Source organism: Osmia lignaria, chromosome 9 (assembly GCF_051020975.1).
Source record: "Osmia lignaria lignaria isolate PbOS001 chromosome 9, iyOsmLign1, whole genome shotgun sequence".
Classification (NCBI taxonomy): Eukaryota; Metazoa; Arthropoda; class Insecta; order Hymenoptera; family Megachilidae; genus Osmia; species Osmia lignaria.
Genome location: NC_135040.1, coordinates 5,098,042 through 5,121,939, shown reverse-complemented (window position 1 = coordinate 5,121,939; position 23,898 = coordinate 5,098,042). Strand labels below are relative to the sequence as shown.

Genomic DNA, 23,898 nt, shown 5'->3' with positions numbered 1-23,898 from the left:
CCAAGTGGTCTTTCGACCCAAGTATCTTAGTAATTTTTTGCAGAGAATTAAAAATCGCAGCAAATGACATCAAGCAAAGTTCAAAATTCCAAAATTTTTTTTATAAAAAGCTTGGCCCAATAACATGGAATATTCTGTATTTATACGTAGTATGTATTTATATAATATCGAGATATGCGATACCGTATCTAGTATTCAAATGTTCTTCCATGAGTTTAATTAAAACGTTTAAAAGGACGATTAATTAAACGTATCGTTTGATTGCATTACTTTTTAATTTAAAATATATAAACTGTACATATATTTATAAGTAGTATATTTATATATTTTCTTCGTGTTTATTCATACGTTTTTTATATAATAGTCGTGAGCATGATAAATTAATAATGAGTGTAACAGATTTTTACACGTGGCAGTTTAGTCGAACGAGAACGTTTTCTTTGTTTTCAAAAATCGATAAAAATTTCTGAAACTCCGCGTATTTTTCTTTCCCTTTTCAATTTTCTCCGCTTTCTTATACTTAATATACACTATTCAGTCCTTTTTCAAAAATATAAAATTGCAACGTATTGTACGTTTCAATTAAAGTACGCGAAATATTCCAAAAATTGTATGAAACGTAAGGATGAAACGGGGGATGGAAAATTAATCGGGGGGAAAAATCGGCAGTATTGTCTCGTTAATACGAATTTAAAAACAATCCGATTTTTACGTTTCATCAAGGAACCATGAATTTTGATTGCTCTAAAATCAAAACGATTGTTCAATGAGAATATTCAATCAAAATATAAAACGATGTGTACAAACGTGAAAAACGAATCGATTGATTTTCCGCGATTTAAATTAATATGATATCCAAATATTTTATATTCTCGCTTAATGGCTTACCGACGACTTAGGTGCTAAAGTAGATTTACCGGGATTATCCCGACTGTACAGTGTTTTTTCTTTTTTTGCTTTTTTATAAATAATTCTTATAAATTATAATTAACCTACGTTTCCGACTTGACCTGAAATATACATAATATTTGCTTATGGTAATCCATCTTTAATACTGCGGGATTTTTACACCCTTACCCGATATCGGTGATACCACTTGTCTTAACTTGCGGCATTCGTGCACTCGAAATTCCCTAATCGTTTTGGTGACGCGCGTTCTTTTTTCTTTTTTTTTTTTGGTCGATGGCTTTTGTTGTTTCCAAAACATCGAATTAATTGTAACTACGAGTTCAAGGATTAAGTTAACTTAGCACTCTAATAAAGAGGTAAGTTTCAGCTGCCCTGGTACGGCATTTGATCCGGAACCGCCGATGAATGATTCTGAGTTGGACTCTGATGGAAATGAGGATTGCTGCCGTCTTGCGACAAGTCACCAACAGCTGGCTCTTCGTATTTCCCCCTTTTGAAACGACCATACAAAGAAGAATATGGTAGATTATAGTGAATAGCAGCTTGATTGATGCTCATGTGTCCTAATCTGAAATAAATGCAAACGAACGGAACACGATTTTGAGAGATCGACGCCAATTGGTACTCTGATCAACCGATGATGCCAAGAACTTTACCGCCAACTACTAGATTTATCAAATATCAAATTATTATCTGCCAAAGGAAACGAAAGAAATCGTTTACCTGACGGCTTCGAGGGCATCCGTCATGGCGTCCTCGCTCCAGGGCGTAGGATTACTCCTGCTAAGTTCGATGCCCTCCCTCTTGCATCTACCGTATAGCGTGCCGGTCGGTATGCCGAATTCCGTGGACGCTCTTTGCACTGATGTTTGGCCGGATCTGATTGCTTCGAGGGCGCGATCGAGATCAGCGGGCGACCAAGTGGTAGGACTCGCGTTGAATGGCGCGGCCAGTCTGATGCCTTCCCTCCTCGCGATTTTATACAACGTACTGGAAGGTATGCCATACGCCTTCGACGCTTTATTCGCCGAGATCGTACCGGTTCGCAGTGCTTCGAGAGCGTTGTTCAAACTCTCGTCGCTCCACGACTTAGTTGGACCGTCTTTTTTTGGCGTGTCGATACCTAATCGATGCGCTCGTTGCCATAACGTCGTCGACGGTATACCAAATGTTGCTAAAACGATCCCAAGAACCGGCTATATAGAAGAAGACCGAGAAACTTACGAGATTAAGTTCGCGCGATCAGCAAAGAGATCGGTTTGTCTATTTACCAGATGCTTTCGTCAGGCTCATGTCGTGGTTTCGCAACGCTTCCAACGCGGCGTCCATGTCCTCCTGGGTCCACGACTTGGAGCCGTGATGGTGAGAACTGGACTGGCCTGAATGGCCCCTCGAGTTGTTCTCGCCGGAATCCGAGTGAACCGAGCTTCCAGAAGGCATCAGACCGAGTAGTTCCGGGGTGATCATCATCATGTTGTCGTTGTCGGCCGCGTTCTTTGAACTGACGCTCGCCCGGTCCGACATGTGGCTGTCGATGTCGATCGTATCCGACGAATCCATGGTGTGTAACGTTTCGAACTTGATCTTTACACTGTCACAATTTTGGATCTCTGCGAACAGAAACGGGGAAGAACGCGTTTTTCCTCTGTCCGCGCGAATGTGCCCACGTGGAATAAAGAAACGCGAACGCGAACATCGACGTTGGCTAACATCTAATTGTTCACCGACTACCTGGCCTATCGTGAAAGGAGCGCGCCGTGGAAGCAGAACAAAGTTAGATGCGTTCGCTAAACGAGGTTGCGTGGGTTGTTACGAACCGAGCAACGCAAATCTAATCGCGACTAGTTAAGCTCGATTAGACCAATTATTTTGATTCCCTCTCGGTCTAATGGTTGTTGCTACACTTTTATTCTCTCTTACCATTCACACCATTACGATCGAAGGTGCATTGCTGTATTTTACGTTAATTAGCGATACTTTTGAGGACAAATAGAAATCTATGTAATCTCAATTGGGATTGCACCTGTCGCATGATGATCCGGATCTCTCAGATGGGTGATCGTCGTACCGACTAACGTTGCACTGGGTGGTGTAGGTTGGGTCTCTGGAGGTAGATCGACGTCTCCAGGATCCGGATGGTGTCCGTAATGACCGAGTCCTGTATGACAAAACATGTCACCTTTTTACTTAAAGTGAAAACCGCCTGTTCTGCGTAATCGTAAGTTGCCCCACACCTAGAATCCTTCTTTGCTCGATTCGTCGTGAACATCGTCGTTCGTTAATAAATGAAGAAATATATAGAACGAGTGATGAAATTGGTAATAACGGAATGTAGGCGTGGGGCGCTATACCAACCAATGACTTACCGTTGTTATTGTTGGTGCCGTTACTGTTGCTACTATTACTACCGTTATTATTGTTGTTGTTACTATTGTTAATATTATTGTTGTTATTATTACGCTGGCAAGTTTCTAGAGCTACTGCTGCGGTCGTTCCTTCCGTACACTCTTCATCTTCAGCTTGCCAATCCCTGTGGTTCTGTAAAATATATATGAGACAGAGTTTAGGGAGAATCGTGGAAGATCATCCTTCGTAAATCGACGTCGTTGATATCTCTTACCTCTTTGTTCTCTCGATTGTAATTTTCGTTCGACTCCTCTTCTTTGTATCTGTCGTAGTGCCTTGAATCTGTCGCGCGAGGCTCAAAGCTCGTTCTGGCTCTCTTGTACCTCGGATGGTGTCGTTTCAGTTTGGTGAAATTTATTCTAGGAGTGCCGGGTTCTCTTGGTGGCGAACTCAGACTAACTGATGGTGGACCGTCTCTGCTTTCCGGAACCTCGCAGAGACCCTTGATTTTGAGCTGATCGGCTGTTTTCAACAGTGACTGAAACAGTACGATACAAACGAGTCTTCTTTTATGTCTGACACGTTATTTTTTCACGACCGTTTTCCTTCTGCTAAATACTATTGCTTGCAACTATTTCAACGTCGACGACAAGATATTTACCTAGAATGTTGTTAGGTTTTAAGAATCTTAATAATATTTCTAAGAATCTCAAATTTCGTACAAATTTGCGGATAAGCTTGTGGATCACGCCGGGGATAAAATTTGAAATAGTTCATCTCGTTAAACGGTATCCGGTCGGAATGAAGAAAGCTCGAGCAGCCGAGTTGCATGTTTCCGGTGAAAAAGTTGATCGCCTTTACGGCTCGTTTCAAGGGGTACAATTTTATACGGCGACCGCCGTCTGGTCGTGGCCGGTAGGTCTAAAATCAGTTTTCGCGATCCAGTTTCGTCGTGCGACGATTCACCGACGTAGTGCGTCGACCCGGATCGAACTGTGCGACGTCCTCCCTCCGACTATGCCGTTCGCCCCGTTGCTCTATTATGATCTTAACCTTGAAAAGGAGGAGCACGTATGCGCGTAGACGAGGAACAAGGAAGATGATCCAACGAAAAGGCACGAGGTCGGGAAAGGATACAAAGAATCGAGGAACAATTACCGGGAAAAGAGGGTGACGGGGTGAAACGCGGAAGAAGAAAGTAAAAAGACGCGGAACCCACGTGGAGGATCGAAATATCGGCAACAAATACCATCGAATCCAAATGAAGAAAATAAAAAAAATCATAAACCAAAGGAATTATGCATACGGATATCAGAGACCGCTTAATCATAAACTCATATACGGATATCAAAGCGAGGAATAAAATTCGAAAAAAAAAAAAGATTGATAGGGAATAAAGAAAGGAGAAACAAGAAGGTATAGAGGAACGGAAGAAATGAAAAGGAGCGAAGCAAGCATGCGAACGAACGAACGAACGAACGAACGAACAAACAAACGAGAACGAGGTTCGCGTTGAAGTTGAAGCTCTCTGTTCTTTAATCAAAGCAGGGGTGGTGCGATTAGGCGGGGTCGGCAAGAAGACAGGCAGTATGAGAGCGGCAGCGGCGATGGTGGTGGTAACGACGCGGCTAGAAGGGGTGAGGAAACAGAGGAAGAGTTAGAGAGGATGGAGGCAGAGAGGTTCAGGTGGGGAGGGGGTTTAGGCAGACTGTGCCGGGGGTGTCGGTGGCGGCTGGAAACGCAGAGCGTGGGTGGAAAACTGGGTGGCGATGGGTAGGACTAGGTTCACAGCGGTATGGCCGGAGGAGGAGAGGATTGTAATGACAGAAAGAGAGAGATTGCGACTAAACTAGCGATTGAGTGAGCAACCGAGGGAAAGAGAAAGAGAGACAGAGGGGTTGGGCTGGCTATACGGGGGAGGGATGCGAGGGGGTTGAGAGGAGCGGAGGAGAGAGGGAGGACAGAGGCAAAAACGCCTGCAGGAAGAATGGGGAGGCCTCCGACGTGGCTGTCGCGGCCCCAGGGCCGTATCGACCACCCCAACCTCCGATTCTCTTCCTCGGCACTCGCGACGGTACCGACACCGGTATGACTTCCAACCGTTTCTATCCACATATCCTGTCTCTTGCTTCTATACATCTCCGGCATACCCCCACCTCCTCGTCCACCTCATCCTCCCCTTTTCACACTTCCTTTCATCCCCTAGGCGTGAGCGAATACGTATAACCTCATCGAAATGTCCGCAAGCCTTCGAGCCTCACACTCGCGAGTTTCGTGGTATTGGTTCCAAGGTGATCGAACTTCCATGTCGGACACGCGATACCGCAGCAACGATGGCGTGACGATTTTTCGTAAGGAAAAGTCGGTTGTAGAAGCGGTCTCTGTGAACAAAATTTTCCAGTACTACAGCCGCTTTCCCATGGCACACGGCGACGCATACCACCCCCATGCGTCTTTTTGTCAGAGGCGATCGTTAAATTGAGAAATTTCACGGTTTCCAAGTATACGTATATGTATATATCTATCAAGGGATAACGAGCTGGGATCGATTCGTTTGAAAAGTTAGCGATAACTCGAGACCGATAGGGTGCAACAGCAAATCAAGTTGCGATTCGATGAAATAAGTAGAACGAGAAAGGGAGGAAAAGAGGTTTGATAAGGTACGGTGCCTTAACAAATGACGGGCGGCACTTGGAAAGCCACGGATGCTAGACGATGGGTAAAGTAGTGCGGTGCGGGTACTGGTGCAGGGGTTAGGGAACGGGTGGGTAGTTGGTTGGTTCGGCGGTGGATGCATAGGGGTGGTGCCATCGGTTCGGAGGCAAGAGGGAAAGCCACCAGCAGAATCCAACCTCACCAATCAATACTTAGGGTTCAAGGGCATCGCCCGACCAATTATCGCAAACTAATTGATGCGAGACGACAGATAAAAAAAATTCTACCGTGGCTACTTTTCTTTCGTATCGCTCGTTGGTGGGAAGACCTCCTAAAAAAAAGAAAAAAAAAAGCTTAAAAAATTTTTTAGGACCTACAGTAGAGTTGTAGTTTCCTCAATGTGCAGCTAAGAATGTATAAAAAGAATATCTAAAGAATCGATGCTTCGTCCGAAAAGGGTTGAACGGCGGGATGATAAAAAAAAGGAGATGTTCTTTTGGTAGAAAGCAAAACGATACGGGACAAAGTTCTTTCGCGGATAGAAATAAGGCGACGATAGAACGAGAAGTCCAACAGGTGTAAATCCGCAAAAAGATTGACTGTGGAAACGCTCTCGAAGAACAGGAAGGAAGCGAAGGGGTGGCTGATGGGTTGGTCCGTGCAAGACCGTACCAACAGACGGTATAAGGTACGTAACACATCTATATACCTGTAGGGAAGAGGAGGATTCAGGGTCGAAAGAAGAAACGGGAGAATAAGAAAAGGGGAGAGGACGCGAAAGAGAAGGAAAGCGGTGGAGGAGTACGCACGGGGGAATCCCTAAAGATGGTCGTAGGGTCGTCTCCGCTATTACGAATACAGCGTCATAACGGAATTGATAATGTAACGGGCGTCACGAGCATAACCTTCCTCTCTTATTCTCCACACTACATAACCTCCTTTCTCAATGGGAGCGCGACTGGTTACCACGTGTTCTTCGAACAAGTGCAAGATTGCGCCACGTCTCCAAGTGCGGAGATATTTTATCTACGATTTTTGCGACGCCACCCCTAATTACTTTCGATTCCGTTCGACGCTTAATTTTCACTTCCGGTATGTCTTTCCTAAACATACAAACAAACTGATATACGAAATTTCCTCTCAACGATTGAACGATACGGACAGAGTTTCTCTGAAAATTCAACTTTTTCCAAGCCGGAACTTTCGTACAGGTTACGCGGTGAAACACGTCCCTCGTTATCCGCGACGTTTTATTTTATCTGCGACCAACAGAAGCACCATCTAAGCCGGCGAGACGAGACGCGTGCGACGAATGTTTACGAACGCGCGACGTACGGAAGTTCGATAGGGTGTACATATATTCTAACTGGTAGACAGAAAATTTTTGCAAACACGCTAGACTAACCGTCCACCGTTTCTCACTTACGAAAGAGCAACGTTATACATATGTATGAGTAACGCACACGTTCGATATGCCGCCGGTTCTAGCACTCGATTCGTCAAACGTAACTTAAAATGCAACCGCTGCTGCTGGGACGATAAATTTTTCATCGCACGGGAATACCTGTATTTAACGAACTCGTTGGCGAATACGTGTCGAACACGTTATCTTATTATTTACGCACAGCCAATGCGACACTTCACTCGTTGCCGCGTGTACTGTAATCCGTGTATATTTATTTCATCGTAGATTATCCGGTCCTTGCAGACTATGGAAACACTTAGCAAACGTATTAAATTAATGATTCGTTTAAAGGCACTTGCACGAAATCACAATTTCACAGGACAATTTATAAACACACGAGTCAGGTTTAATGATCACAGGTATAATTCACACGATTGGTCTTGTTTTGATCTGGAAGAAACAAAATGATAAATTTTTCTCGAAACATTCTGACGCGTCGAGAGATGCCTTTAAAACACGGTGGTCGCGTGCACAATACGGTTATTCAAGATTCGGCGGGCGGTAGTACATTGTCATATATCCACTGTAAAACTTTTGCTTCCTTCTCTCTTTCTCTCCCCCTCTCTCTCTCTCTCTCTCTCCCTCCCCTCTCTCTTTCTCTGAATCACTCTGGGTCGCTCAGTCACACTATCCCTCTTTGTTGCAAGAAGTCTATCGGAGCAATGCCCACTCTATGGCGAGCGGTAATAACGCGACGCGACGCGGCGCGCCTTCCAAGGCTTTCCTCCGTCCTAGCGCGAAGGAAGTTGTATCGTTTATCACTCACCTGACTGCGATACTCCGTAGTCGAACGGTCCCTCGTCGAGGGAGCCAAGATACGTAAGAAGGAAACGGAGGAGGAAGAGAAGAGGGCAAAGGTAGACGAAATAGAGAGGAAGAAGAATGGAAAATAATAAAGTCGAAAGAAGAACGAAAGAGATATCACGAGGGTAGGAAGGAAAGAGGAAAACGAAGAAGGAGCAGACGAATATCAGAAAGAAGATAAAGAAATAGAGAAAGGAAAAGGAGACGGAGACGGAGAAAGGGGAGGGAAAGAAGAAGACGAAGAAGAAGAAGAAGAAGAAGAAAAAGGAAGAGAAGAAGGAAGAGGAAGTGGAAGAGGAAGTGGAAAAGGAAGAGGAGAAAGACAAGGTGAAAGAAAATAAAGAAGGAAGAGAAGGAAGAGGAAATAGAGGAGGAAAAGAAGAGGAGGCAGAACGGTTACGAGGAGAAAACGAGGTGGTGCCGGCGTTAGTAGAGTCGACGTCGTGAAAAAGCCAGACGAAACCGTGTACGAGGAGGTTACGACCACGTAGAACGAGAGGATAATTCCTGGCAGGGCCCGATCTCCTACGCGGCGAAGCCCAACGAAAGTGAAATGGCATTCGGCGCTCCGTGCTGAGGGCGCACGGCATTCGGAGGAGCGAGGAGATGAAGAGGACGCGACGAAGAGCGGGAGGAGGCGGAGGCAGAGGCAGAGGCCGAGCCAGAGCCAGAGCCAGAACCAGAGTCGGAGCCGGAGCCGGAGGAGGAAGAAGAGGAGGAAAAGGGATAGGAGAGAGAGGTAGCGGCGGCGGTGGCGGAGGACGCCGCGAAATTCGCCGACGCGACGAACAAGGACGGATTGAACCGCGCTCGAGCGCGTACACGAGGAAGAGACTCGCGGGGGATGCGTGCTCGATGGTGGACAGAGAGCGATTGAGCGTACGCGTGGAACGAGCGAGCGAGCCAGCACACCTGACCAGTCCCTGACTGCGGGGAAAGGGGTTGAAACTGGCGGGTGGCTGGATAGTCGGTAGAAAGCGGCGAAGAGCGAAGGGGACGGGAGTCCGCGCGACGGCGGGAGGGAGGGTGGGAGGGAGGAGGGGGGTGACGGAAAGCACGAAGCACGAGGGTGGGAATGGGGACCGGAGGAGAAGCAAGTCTGCGGTGTACGAGCGAAACGCGTCCGTCTCTCGCGGGTGCGCGACGAAGATGAACGCGCGGTTCCCGCGGGAGCAAGGAAGACTTCCTGTGGCCGAACGAGAACAGAAATACGATCTGCACGGACACGAACGAGACGCGATGGAAAAGACGAAGAGCCGGAACGTGTTTCTCGACGGTACAACGAAGACGGATGCAAGGTTTGCAAGAGAACGGGAAAGGACAGAAACGATTTAACACGAGCGCAACAAAGGTAGCGTTATGTATTCGCGTGAACGTGCCGATTGAGACTGTATATACATATATATATGTATATATATGCGTGCACACGCGGGAGAGAAAGAGAGAACGAGAACGAGAGAGGCAGGAGGAAGGAGAAAGAGAAGCAAACGTCGCAGTGGTGTATGCCTAAAGTTAGGATCCCAGTTTCTATACGCTGCGAACGAATCGGAAGAACGAATATTTTTTAGTGTTAATGAATTGATTACTAAATATTAAGATATTAACTTAAAATTGTGCTTTACAGAAAATTGTGAAAAATATTGTATGCAGCTTGGTTCAATAAAATGAACGGAATTTATATTTTTAACAGAATCTCAGCTTTTTTATTTGTTTCATTTGCAGTCCTCTTTCAGTCCTTTTCACGATTTGAAGGTAAAACAAAATTTGGAAATTCAGCAATTCAACAGCGACGAGGAACACGCGGGAAAGATCGAATTACCCTGGCTTCCCGTTAACGTTAACAGAGCATGGACGGGGAATACAGGTGTTTTAGGTCGGCCCTGTGTCGTTTTGACTCGATTCGACTCAATTCGATTCGACTCGAGTCGACTCGCGATCCAGACGTTATATACACGCTGTCGAGGGAAGAGGGTACGGTCGGTTTCGGGAGAGCGAGCACCGCAGAAAAGGATGAAATGACCGAAACGAAACGAAACGAAACGAAACGAACGAAATGCGCGAAAGAGAGAGAATGTAGAAGAAGGCATACCAAGAGTAGCGTCTGGCCAAGAAAGAAAGAAAGAGGACACGAATCGCAAACTGCAGTGCTTGTGCGCGGACAAAGGGAATCTGCGGCTCCAGTCGCCTCTCGACGCACACGCATACACGAATAAAGTGCAACTGTGCTTGCACGCATGCACGCCACGCCGTTGCAGAAACCGCGTGTGTACAGTCGCCGGAAGAAGCGCGAATTCTCGTGTTTCTTCCCGTTCGACTTATCATTCATCGCCCTATCCTTCTTCTTTCTCTTATTCCCCTTAATTTCTCGCCCTTTTTTCTTTCCTCTCGCTTTGCATCCGATAAAAAGAACAAAGAAACAGCGAATGCGAACAAAATATCGCTTACTTTCTTATGGCTATCGTCCGTACCTTCTTTCTCGTTACGGATGCAAAGGAGTTTATTAATTGAACGACGGTGAAACGGATGGGTATCTCGTAAAATTGCATTCAAGTTCAAGGGGAAGAGAAGGAAAACAATACCGATCTTTTCGTATGCGTTCATCTTTTATTTCGTTACGATGCGACGTTCGTGGTTCTCTCGAGCTACTCGAAGAAAGGAGATACCGATCGAGAACGAGGTCAGTAGAGAACACTATCCTTATCCCTGCGATACTTAAGGCGCACTTTGCCCGCTTTGTTGCGTACATACATTTGCCGTTCTAGGTTTTTCTGTTGAACTTGAACGATTGAAACCGATGAGAAAGAAAATGTCGAAGGATGAAAGATTGCGAGGTTTTCATTTCGGCGAGAGATATCGGATCTCGTTTGATCGCTGACGCAAGGGGCCATCGGCATCTACCAATACGTAAAATTCCGATACCCTGTTGTCACGTGTGTAGAGATTTTCAGTTCGATGTGCACACGTTTTTGCTCGTACGTCGACATCTTAATTCACGTGTCAAGGACAACGAGTCGAAGAGAACCATGCATCAAACCGCATCCATAAATTCTTCTTTGGAAAAGAAAATTTAAAATATTTTTTTAACCGCCATTGTGTCGCACAAATGAATTTGATTAAAAGAAAAAGAGAGAAAGAGCAAGAGGCTTAGGAGAACTCCTGAAACGTTATCGAACTATCGAATCAGAGGACTGTTCGAAAAGAGATCGTTTTGCAAGTTCACTGTCGAGCTGCCACGAATTATGTTCGAAGCGAATGCTGGCAGCGAGATACGAAACTCTAAACGAAGAACACCAATCAGGGGCGTGAGCGTCGTTGCGTGCCAACACGTTTTGCTTCACGGAGTGGAGTAAAAGGGAGATAAAAAATGGTAAAATAACGAAGCTTCAAGTACCTACGTTCTATATTTTCGTTCGAAAGGATCAGAATATTTCTGTCGAAATTTCAACGAAAATTCATTTTCACCCGATTAATTTCTATTAAAATTAAGTCTCCTACAAATTGCAATTAGTGGTGTGTAGTGCAACTATTGAATGTCTATAAAATTTCACACGAAGAAAGTTTTCGATGCACAATATTTGATCTGCATAAGGATTAAAACAATTATGCAAATATTCGCGAAGATCGATCGTTAATGTGATATATCATCAGTTGAGTGTCACTGGCCTGATACACGTGTTGGAGGTAGTAGTAGTAGTAGTAGCTTGATTGCCGGACAATGGAATCTAACGAGACGAGGTTGAAGACTGTCTTATTGATCTCGTGAAAGTGGAAAGCATAATAATGGTACCGTCTATCAAAAACATTCGCACATTCGATGCTGAATTTTGTCTACAATTTTCGTTGGCTACCACTGCAAATCAGCGAATTAATCAGCCATTAGAAATGAAAACGTAGATCAATTTTTGTTAGTTTCATGGTTGCATTCTGTTACTTTCTTCGGCAGGAAGCAGTGATTTCTCAATAATGACGCTTGGTTGCGCGACTTTCTTTCGGCGATTTAAATTTAGCTCGTGAATCGCGAATACGGTCTAAAGTGCGAATTCGTCGCATAACACTGCGTTCAATTAAAACCATTCGCAGTTTTCTACCGTACGTGATAAAAGACAAGAAATTTAGAACGAAAAAAAAAAAAAAAATATTTCAAAAGACAATATTTGAATTAGAAAACGTAAGGCGGTAAAAAGTCAAATGCGGGAACTTGTGCCGCCATCTGGACGGTCACCGGAACCATCGTTACCGACTATAGATCCGGTTCAACGAAACGCGAAAAAACGGAAGAGAAACCCGATCGGTAAATTAGAAATCCGCGTAGCAAAGTCTCGTTTCGCTGGAACATGGAAGCAGGGAACGGGTTAACTTCCGCTGGATAGGTGATTCGTTTCCGCTGTCGGTAAAAACGCGAACGCGAAATAGCGAAAGGGGAAAGGAGAAAGTACGAAACGTCGGACCATCCCCGTCGAGTACGACAGGAAAATTGTTCCTATTGTTGCTTCTAATAAAAATCCTAAATTCTACAATCCTAAAAAGAAACAGAGCCTAGACTCTGGAGATATCTTTCCTACCTGAAGTTCCGCCTGTGACACGTCGATTTCGCCCCTGTAGACAAACTCAATGATGAACTTGAGATCATTGAAACAAACGTCCTGTGGCATGATGATTGTCGGATGCTTGCACGGGTTCGAGAGCAGAAGCTTTTGAAAGTAGGAACTGCAGGCTGACAATACCACCTGTGCAAACAGAAGGAGACGTATCGAACGATCAATAATACAGGTGCAGATCGGTAGGGTGCATCGGCAAATGTATACTCGACGAGAAGCAAGTTTCATTGGTATAGGTGAAAACCGATGTGATTATAGAAATCTCGTGATTGCTCGCGTTATCTGTCGATTCGCTTACCTTGTGCGCCTTCAAGGAAGCCTCGTTACACGCTAGCGTGACGTCCACGAAGGCTTCCGTTTGAAGGAGTTGGTGGAAAACGGACGTCATGTTTGATTGGTAATTGTTCCAGCGCAGGCAGTAGTGCTGCCCGGCCATACCGCCGCTGCAACAGAAACACCAGAGGAAAACGATCATTCTCGCTGTTCTCCTTAATCGTTTTCGCAACGGCTACGTCGGGAAAGCTCGTCGACGATGCGGACATCGTTTCGATAGCTCGTGGAACGCGTACGAACGTAAGATAAGGAGGAAGTAAAAGGTAGGTGAACGTGTAAGGAACGATTGCAGGGACGCACAACAAACACATAGTTTCTCGCTAAACGCGGTGTTCTTCCTTCTTTGAGATCGATCCGTAAAGCGGGACAGTACCTGTAGTGCACGCCCCAATAACGATCCGTCTCCATGAAATATTCGTTTTCTATTCTGGCGCAGCTAGAGAAAAGGTGTATCGGCGAGTTTCTTATGTTGTACTTACGCGTGCGACCTGCGACGAACGATCTCACGCCGGCCGGGAGGGAAGGAAGGGTGGATAGATCGTTTGGTAGATGGAAATCGGTAAGGAGATCGGTCGTAGGTCGAGGCGAGGGAAGAAAAATGAAAGAAGACGCGTAAAGGAAGAAAGAAAGGAAGGAAGGAGTGGTTCGACGAGGAACGAGTAACGCGTTGTTCGCGGTAGCGAACGATGCACAACCGGTCTTTCCTTCGGCGTATCGAAATCGAGAAACACTTTCACGGCGGGTTTAGTCAACGTCGACGATCGTAATGATAATCGTGGAACGGCACAAAAATCCCTTTCCCCACCGGTTCCGTTTTCCGAGTTGACGATAATAACGTAACGGAAAGGAAAAAGTGCGAAGGAGAGAAGAAAGAAAGAGAAAATACGTTCACCGAACGACGTTGATGAATCGTCGATGATTAGCAGGTGGAAACGAGCGCGGCGCGATACGGATTGCGGATACGCGCGAATCAACAGCACAAAAGTAACGAATAAGTTCGGGCGTTGGTCTGTCTCGTAACATTCACCTGTTCCGTGGACCGTGCTTTATCTGTCTCTATCTATGTGACTCTTTATACGGCCCATTCCGCCTTATCTATCCGTAGGAACACGGAGTTTTATCAGTTGCTTAGACGTGCGCCGATAACGCGAAAACTCGACCTCTTCTTTCGTTTCGCTACTCTTCCCGTCCTTTACCGGTTCGCATCGTTCCTTCGATCGCAATTATCTCTGTCCGTCGTTAATTTCTCTCTCTTGTTCGAAGCGATTCGTTGTACATTACGTCAAAATCGTGAAATTGTTCGATCGTCGAATCGTCAATTCCGGATAAAAGTTCCATATAGAATAGTGAAAAGCGTTTACCTGTCCGTTCTCACCTGTTATTCGTTAATTGCGCGTTAGACGCGCACGCGCTGCGTGTCGCGTTTTCAAAGTATCGCGAGTTACATGTCGCGCAGTACAGGTAGTATTGCGAACGAGCGTGTTGATATCTAGAAATTGGGTTAACCGGCACGTAACGCTCGAAGAAAAGCTGATAATGAGCGATAACGTGCGAGGAATGGCGACAAATCGATAGCGGATCGATCAATTTTCTCGCGCACTTTCCTTCCGCGCGAAACGACACGTGCTACGTATAGCAAACAGACGATTAACGCGAAAGAGGATAATTAAGCGGAAGGAGCGCGAGTGGAACATTGGCAAGAATGAAGAGAAACCAGGATGTAACGCGACTCGAAGAAACGGAGTGAGACCAGCTCTCTGGTTCGGTTGGGTGGGACGAGTTTGCGAAAAGCGCACACCGTCGATCCATTGAAACGGATTGCTCACCGGCAATCTCGCGTCTGCCGAACGAAACACAACGAAACACTTCGATCGATACACCGCCGATCGTTCGCGCCCGATCGAATCGATCGATACGCTTTCTCGACGGTCGATCTTTCGCGCGCGCGCACACCGGGCATACACATCTCGACGGATTTTATATTCGACTTCCCTCCATTTATATTGTACAAACATCTTTCCACGATATATTCCCGTTACTTTCACTGATATCGAGCGTCGAGTACCAGGATCCGCGGAACGTTCACGTACGAAGGCCAATCGATTGATTTTCTCGAGAAATCGTCCTCGCATGATTTGTTACAGATTTTTCCCGACAATGAAAATGGAACGGAGCGAATGAAGAACGGTGAAAACGGGCCGTGGTATCGTCGCGGTATAGAAACGTGTGAAAAATTAACCGCGAAAGAAGCGACGATGACGAACGGAAACTAAACTACTCGATATCGAGCGATATCGGCCTCGAACGTAGCGTACGGAGTACGGAGTGTTGGGTGTAACAGAAACGACGGACAAATACGATTTCGCGAACGCACGGATATTCGTTTAAATTGGAAACAGGATATACGTACGTATGTACAGCAGTGCGTAACAAGGTTCACACTCGCAACACGCTTGACGTTTCCAACGATCGGCAGCAGCGGGAATGTTAGCGCGCGAAATGGAAAGCACAGTGAAGAAGAGAAGGAGGATGAGGAGAAGGAGATGGTTTAGGAGAAGGAGGAGAAGGAAGAAGAGGTGGAGAGTTTCGAAAGGATGAAATCCCGGGTTTCACTTGACGAAAATCGGCGAGAAATGTATCGTGTCGTATCGGTGGATGATGCTGATCCCTTCGCGTGTTCGCGCTTTCTTTCGCGGACCTCGAAGAAGGACACTGCGTTGGTCTCTCCCTTTCAGAGAATCCTCCCTTCCATTTTTCCCTTCCACGATTCATCTCAATTTTTCTTCGAGCTTTTTGTGTCCAATTTCACCTCACCTCCCTCGGATCCCATCCTCTTTCTTTTTCCCCGTCTGTCTCTCTGCCGTTCGTGGAGTAGACGAGCATGCTCCCCTCCCTCTACTTCTACCCCCGTAACCGTTCTCGTTCCGTCTCCTTCTTTTCTTTTCTCCCGCCCTCCTGCTCCCTCGCTCGTTTCATCGTTTCTTTCTCGACCCTCCTCTCCTCCTATACTCTTCTCAGCTCCTCTCCTCTCATCTCTCTCTCATTCCCTCTTTCTCCGCACGTTGGCTCCATTTACTCGTCCCCCCCCCCCCGTTCCCTCCCTACGACGCGAAGACGCTATTTTCTCGTGGCCCCTTTTCTTCCACGGTCTCCGCCACCCTTCTCTCTTTTTCTCCTCTCCGCTCGCTCTCCTCATCGCGACTCTTCTTTCCTCTCATCTCTTTTCCTCTCCTCCGCGTCTCGCCGCGGTACCATGCTGTTCTCTCGCTCGATGCGAAGCTGTTACCCTCTCTCTTTCTCCTCTCTTCCTCTCCTTATACCTTGCTATACGCGCTGTTTCCTTCTCCTCCACGTCGCTGCGGGTTTTTACGTTTTTCCAACGTTATCGACGTTCTTCCTCGACTCTTCTCTCCGACTTTTTCCTTTCGTCGTACCATCCTCGAGACGACCAACCAGCTCTTTCTCCGGGAAAACGTAAGCGGAAACGACTACCCCCCTCCTGCCGGCTCTTTCCAACCAGGCACCGTGTTTCCAAGGAACGCTCTGAAATCTTCCAGAATAGTTTCCTCCGCTTCCTTCGCTTTCGCCTACCTTCTCCCCCCCCCCCCCCCCCCCCCGTTTTTTTCCCTTTTACGAGGGAACGCGCGGGCGCGCCAACTACCGCCCCCGACTCTGACAATAAAATTTGCATCGCTATTGGCGAACTAGCACCGATCCCGTGACCTCTGATTTCGATACGCGTCTGACGATAAGTAGCTAAACATCGTTGTCTAGAAAATCTTTGAAATGGAAAATGCGACGAACAGATTCCTTTCGAAGCGATCTACAAATTTGCTCCCAATTTTATCGCTTTTCTATCCCGACCTCGACGCGACTGCAATTCGGAAACCGCGCGTAATTTCGCTTAGAGAAGGGAGACGTAGGATTTGCGCACGCCTCGCGTTTCTCCATTGAATCTGTTACCAACGTTCCGTTCTCCGTCAAACGAATCTCTACGGACTTTGCGATCGCAATTATCACCGCTACTATTCCTATTCCGATCGATTACTCCGCGATGCCTGAGAACGAACGATATGCCGTCTATTTTTATCGGGAACGGGAGCGAGTTGCGTGAAATAAAGCGCAGGTACGACGAACGGAACGGAGGACAGGGAAAAGAAAATAATACGTGCCGGGGTACGATTCCTATCCGTGGAAGAAGCAGCTTGTCTTTCAGATATTTCAACGACGATTCGATGTCGCGACGTCGAGATATGTAATTATCGTCGTTGTAATCATCGGTTGATCGGGAGTAATCGATCGATGCGGCGATCAAGGAACACGATCTCACCCCGATGCGGCGCGAGGCGAGGCGAGGCGGCGCGACGTCTACGTAAACGCGGTGTACCATCACTAGTCGGCTGCAAGATACGCCATTTCCACGTGGTTGCGGGAACCGGGAGAACGACGGAGAAAGGAAAAATAAATGAAAAGGAAAGAAAGAATCAAAGTACGGACGAAAAGAGAATAACGAGTAGTGGTCAACGAGTTGGAGCAGTCCTAATTTCCGTCCTGTCTGTACCGTAAGGCATAACAGTACCGCATTCCAAATGCCCTTCGTTTCTTCGTTTCTCTCCGTTCACCTTTCCGAGAGAACCGGGCTCTCTCGCGGGCTCTCTCGGCCTCTCACCTGTTCCCCTTCGCCCTACCACTTGGAAGAGCCAGTCGTATATACTGGCTAGTCTGGCCTCCGTTCTTCCTACCGCCTTTACCTCCCGCCATTACACACTCTGACGGTGGCGGCGGTGTTTTCGAAGGGAAGGACAAGCAGAGGAGGAAGGACGAGTCCGCGATATGGGAGGGAGCAGACGGACCCGGAAACGGCAATTTCACTGGAACCGAAGGAGAGCGGAGGAATCGACACGTGGAAACGCAAGAAAGGAGAAAGGAAAGATACACGCTCTATATCGACGTAGACGCTGCTTTCGATATCCTTCTTGTCGTACCTGTTTTCTTCTACACGTAGAGAACTACGCTTGCTACTTGCCGACCAGAACAGACGTTACGTACACAGTTGAAAAACTAGAGATATCCAAATTGTTTAATAAAAAAAAAAAAAAATAAAAAAACAGTCTGAAAGATTGTTCGTGCGCAACCTGTCTTACGTTTAACCCAGACGCGTACACGCTTACGCTTCTTTTTTGCTCTATTCTTCTGAAGTAAAGATAAACGAGGGTTGAAAGCCACCCCCGAGATCCACGTGATCAGGGTTGCGTCCCTTCGAAGGGTGCAACGTAAGAGGGTGACGTGGACTTGCCCAAGGTCGCACGTGGCCTGCCCAGAGGGATCTTTTCTCCCTAGCTTCGAGGGTGCGTAATTTTTTTTGCTGTTCATTCGGATATACGAGTTTCGAAGAAGCGTCGATGTACGAGTACACGCCTACAACCGCGCGCAACTATAATACTATGGTAGTGAGAAAAAAAAAAAAAAAAAAAAAGATACCTTTGCCACGCGATTCTCTGCTCCTTTCACAAATTCTTTCGAATTTTCCAAACGAATTTCCTCCACCGATTTAACCGTTCGGGAGATGCCTCGCGAAAGTTTCGCGATGAACGATAGAAGAGAAAGGAGCAACTAGAAGATGCGCGGGTGTACTCGAGCGAACGGAAGCAACGAAAAAGAAGGGAGCCGGAGAAAGGGTGAAGAGAGAGGGTGGCGAACAGCGGATAAGAGAGTTTCTTTGTGTGCCCGTGTACAGCGGAGGGATGAAAGCGGAGGATGAAAAAGCCGGGGGACAGATGGCCCTTTCAGACAATGAGAAACTCCGGAGATAAGGGGAACGCGAGCGAGAATCTGAGGGCGGAGGGGGGGAAAAGAGAAAGAGCAGCAGGGAAAAGGTTGGCAGGAGAAAGAAGGAGAGGAGGCAAAACTGCTTTTTTGAGACAGCTATGGAGAGGGATGTAATGAACGATGGGGAAGAGGAGCAAGAAAAGAGACCGGTAGAACGACGGATGGAAAAGGAAGGCGAAAGAGAAACAGAAAAGACGGAAACGAGCGAGTAGAAGCAGAATGGACTCTGCGAACAATCTTTGAACGTGATTAATGATCGAGCGACACGGTATCGTACGAGAATAATCGTACATCGTATGTTTCAATCGTTTTCAACTGGCATCAAAGGTTTATAGCGCTTCTTACGCTGGTCGTGCGTGAACATTTCATTTCAACAAGTTTCTTTAATCTCATTTGAATCGATATCCCCTTTAATTTCGCTATTTATACCTTCTTGTTGTATCAAGGATAAAAGTGTAAGCCTTTTCGGATCATTTCATTAACGTTCTCGTTTAGAAACGATTATTTCAACGCTGCTTCGCTATCATCGAGATAAATCGGAAAAACTGCAACTGCAAGGTTTCGTGTAACCAAGCTAAAAGCAAGAACACGAAAGAATCGACCTATAAAGTTCCCTTTCTCTCTCTCTCTCTTTTCCCCTCCTCTTGCAGGTCTATCTTTCTTTTTCCCTCTTCTTCCCCTTTCTTCTTGGTTGCTTTTAAAGAAACAGGATATACACCGCGGGACGAGGAACGAGGAAGAGCGTAAGAAGTGAAAGGCAAGAGGGTTGCCAGTGGTAAGAAAGGCTCAAGGGAGTAGGGTAAGCTGGGACGAAGGTAAAGACGACGACAACGGCGACGGCGACGACGAACGAGCAAACGGAGGAGGTTGTGGTGGAGAGGTAAGACGCGATGGAGATGGTGGTGAAGGTAGTAGCGATACTAGTAGTAGTAGTGATGGTAAAGGTGGGGTGGCGATACTGACGGAGAGGAAGGTAGAGGTAGAGGTGACGAAGGAAGTTAGCGAGGAAGGGGAGTAAGGCAAGGAGCTGAGAGGAGAAGGAAAAAGATCGAAATGCAAGAAAGAAAGAAAGAAAGAAAGAAAGCAAGAGAGAACGGCTAGGGTGGTCGACAGGATGCTAAGGGGAGAGTCAGAGGGGTGAAAAGAGGAATCGAACAAAGTCGAGCGAGGCAAGAAAAGTTTCTCTTACTTTGTCTTGTTCCCACCGTCATCCTTCGTCTCCTTCTTCCTCTGCTTTTCTCTTTTCCAGTGAAAACAGAGGAGAAGGGGAAGGAGAAGAAAGAGCGTGGCGAGGAGGGTAAGAAGGAGGAACGGAAAGAGGGAGAAAGAATCGGAAGGGGAAGTAAGAGGTAAAAGGAGAAGATGAAAGAAGAGGGGAGAAGGTGAAGGGGAAGGCGAAGAGGAAGGAAAAGGAGACACGGTACGAAGAGAAGGGAATGACCAAAATGTTTGCTTGTTCCTCGTGAGTCAGAGTACAGGAGCTGCTGAAGGAAAAAGAAAAACTGGGCAAAAAAGGAAAGGATGACGGGTAGGAAGGAGATAAAGAAAAAGGGAAAGAGCGAGAAAGAAGAGCTCCGGAGAACGACAAGCCCAAAACGAGGACAAAGAGAAAATGACAAAGGCGAGAGGCGCGTTCGATTCGATTGGAAAGGCAGGCAGAGGGGCCTCTTTCCTTTTACCAACGTTTTCTCCGTATTATACTCTGTACTTTCCGTTGTTCCTATGCGCGCGCGTTTCTGAGATGCACACTACGCGAGTAAGCAACACGTTCAGGCTCATGCGCTCGCGCGAACCAGCCGTATATCTACGGCGATATAGCCTATCTGGAAAAATATACATTCACCCGTGTTCCCTTTCTTTTATGTGTTCCTTTGCATCCATTACCTTTCATTCCCCGTCTCTCTTCTTCACGCTTGTACACAACTTTTTCCATTTCTCTCCCGTCTTCCTCCCTCTTCTCTCGCGTCTCGATAACTATACGAGGTTTCGCGCTATGTGGCTCTATGCTTTTGCGGCGAGAGGACAGCTTTATACGTGGGTGAACGGGAAAATGTCTTTTGAAACCTTTCTAGGTCGCTCTCGATCGCCCCACTGTCAGTCATCTACACGCGATTCCGCTTGCGGCTCCATGAAAACAGTCGATCTCGTCTCTCGGTTTTTCTTTTAATCATACACTAACATATACAATTATGTCTACAATTCCCTTTTATTCCTATCTATTTAAACGAACATCTAAGAATTATTATAATAATGAGAATAATTAATAATAACTGTTTCGACGCGATTAGAAGAGTCGGAAGATTTCGCCGACCGACTCTGCTTTTCTGTTCGTATACTTTCGCCGAAGCGTACATATATCGAGAAAATGAGAGCGGTCCCCGGCGATGAGGTCCCTTTTATTGTTTTGCGCGAGGGTGTCGATTGACGCAGGGCCTCGTCGTAACGAGCCGATTTTAACTAGGCCCTTTTCGATTGATTAGGTTTGCTTTATCCTCCCGACGCACTACAACTCTTTCGGCAAAAAATGCTCGTTACTGGCAGAGGCCTGCTTTATCTGAATTTCTGAACAATAACGACACATACACGGTTATCAGCATGATTCTCAACACGATACGTTCCCTTCTCGCGTCTAACCCTGCTGTTCGTAATTTCAAGGTCCCTCTGGTTAAACCTAATCAATCTTGTCAACGATAAATCGTCACTGTTAACAGCCTCGAATTTGTTAACGTTAAATTGATTTTTACGTTTGTTATCCCCCTCGCAGCCGGTCGTCCTCCAGAACCCGATCCTTGAATCGTTCTAAGAAAAAAATAGGAGAAAAGGAGAAAAAGGGAGAGGTTACGGATGGTAGGGATAGAGGGACGAGACGGTAAAGATGGAAGAGAAAAAGGTGCAGCTCTCTCGATGGGTGCGAACACGGCAAGGCCGAGAGAAGGAACAGTAAAATTGTGGAGAATGTGTACGCGCCATCAGGGTGGCCTAGATTCACTCAAGACCTGCTTTCTAGGCAACATTTCTCTTTATCATCGACACCGCGAGCACAATGTATAGGTAAACTGTTGGTTGCCATACGATCGCGGAGAAAACTTCAGGTATACTTAGCCTGTGCATCCTACTCCTCTCTATACATATGTACTTTAATCCTTTTACTCGACATTTCAATAAATACATAAATATGTGTATTGACAATTTTAAATACATATGTAGCACCTTTGAATTTCTCTCGTTTCTTTTCATTTCATCTACGCAGCTTGTCGTTCCTTTACCCTACCCTCTGTTACGATCTTTTCCCCTTTAGCTTCGCTCCCACCCTCCATAGCTCTCCTTCCTTAGACACCTTACCACCTCCCTTATCTTTATATCCCTACCTTTATATCCACCAATAATGCTAAATACACAAAAAATGCCTCCAATTAATCGTTTATATGGAAATTTTCTTTGCCCCGGATAAATAACTAAAAAATTAATATTTGTCGGTTTTTAAAAAAAAAATATTCCATCGGGAACGGTGGAAGGAAATTTTTAAACGATTTCATGATGAATTTCGCCTTCTATACTTATATTGGGATAACGGAGTTAAGTAAAAGTTTGTGCAAATTTCTGTCTGTTATCGGTAGGTTATTTGTTATTCGAACAATTTTGTACGAAGAAAAGCGACCGTTTATGTTTTCCCTTGTGTTTTGCTGTGTGATGCGCGCAAACATTAAATAAGTGTTTCCTGCGCATACGTAATCGGTGATTATTGGGCAGTTATCGTGCACGTGACCTACCGTAATCGGTGACAGCGTTTCGAACGTGCACGCGGCAAGTGTTCCAAATCCTTGTGGAGGAGCCACGAGGCGCGCGTTGAGGGACGTTTAATTCGTCGCTTGGTACGACAGGTCGTTAAACGTTGTAGATCATTGTCACGCATACCGCTATAACTACACACACACACACGCGCGAACTGACCAGCTGTGCGAGATGCACGGAACCGTAGAAAGTCAAAATACGCGCAGGCACGCGCGAGCGAGATGCAATGCATCATTCGTGTATAAATATCGAAAAGATTTTGTCGGATCGACTATTGCTAATCGCGTACGCAAAATAATAAGTAAACTGGTATAAGATGCAGCGAGAATTCGTGGTAAGACAACAAGTAGCGAGTATAGAACAAACGTGTGTCTGCCATCGCGATGTCAACGCATCAAAATGAATCATGTAAAAATTATGAGTGGACTTACCTCACCATGACCTGACCTACGAACAAAACCACAGCCGGAACAAAAGTTTAGCCGATGTTTGGCAACTCCGTGCCGAGGTCCACAGGAGAGACACTCACTTTTGTCGTGGTTATAGCACTCGTAACACACGGCTACGCACGGAATGACCGAACTTACGAAGAATTTTCACAAAAGTTTACGTATACGCGAAATGACACACGAACAATTGTTAGTCGTCGCGTAAAACACGTACCGCGTTGACGATTGGCAGCTGTCACTCTTGGTTTGTCCGTGAAAACGTCGCGGCACGAAGTGGTGTAGCAAATCACGGACAGAGACGGAGAAAGAGAAAGACATAAATGCACACTAGGGGGCACCGTGATGGCGGCGGACGACCCGTGTTCCGTTGCGGACGGTGGCGCAAAGCGATTAAGCGATTTTGTTGTGGACCCCGATTCTTCCCTTCGTCGGCTCTCTCTTCCCGGCTTTCCACTTCTCCCGCGCCGCCTTTCGCCTCTCCCGCCGGCTGCGCTACGCCATAAACGCGCCCCTGAACGGAAATCAGCCTTACTCCCCACTACATCCACGCGAATCCCTACCACCAGGACGAATTGCCATAACGTAAAGACTGGCAAAAATCAGGATTGTATCTATTTTATTGTTTATAACTCGATCTTTTCTTGAGGAAACTTCGTAGAAATGTTTAAATATATGTAGGTAATAGCACATCGAATATCGATTCTTATATCATTCCAAA

The 23,898-nt window shown here is 46.3% G+C and overlaps 2 protein-coding genes across 6 annotated transcripts; both read right to left on the bottom strand.

Annotated features, from left to right (window-relative positions):
- Positions 1-1,155: 1,155 nt before the first annotated feature.
- Psq (pipsqueak) lies at positions 1,156-23,648 on the bottom strand. Of its 5 annotated transcripts, none has more exons than XM_034329255.2 (9): positions 23,163-23,648; positions 13,076-13,220; positions 12,742-12,906; positions 3,530-3,793; positions 3,276-3,447; positions 2,933-3,088; positions 2,181-2,519; positions 1,633-2,083; positions 1,156-1,477 (listed from the first exon to the last, which is right to left on the bottom strand). In XM_034329255.2, the coding sequence occupies exons 1-9, from the start codon at positions 23,168-23,170 to the stop codon at positions 1,273-1,275; spliced, it is 1,905 nt and encodes a 634-aa protein (XP_034185146.1). In that variant the 5' UTR covers positions 23,171-23,648; the 3' UTR covers positions 1,156-1,272. The 5 variants fall into 5 exon arrangements, with proteins under 5 accessions (XP_034185146.1, XP_034185155.1, XP_034185176.1 ...); XM_034329264.2 differs by lacking the exon at positions 23,163-23,648 and adding an exon at positions 15,521-15,642; XM_034329285.2 differs by lacking the exon at positions 23,163-23,648 and adding an exon at positions 13,590-13,695.
- Positions 8,569-11,270, bottom strand: LOC143305670 (uncharacterized). Its single transcript, XM_076690157.1, has 2 exons — positions 11,265-11,270; positions 8,569-9,685 (listed from the first exon to the last, which is right to left on the bottom strand). Exons 1-2 carry the CDS (start codon positions 11,268-11,270, stop codon positions 8,705-8,707), a joined length of 987 nt encoding a protein of 328 aa, XP_076546272.1. The 3' UTR covers positions 8,569-8,704.
- Positions 23,649-23,898: the final 250 nt, after the last annotated feature.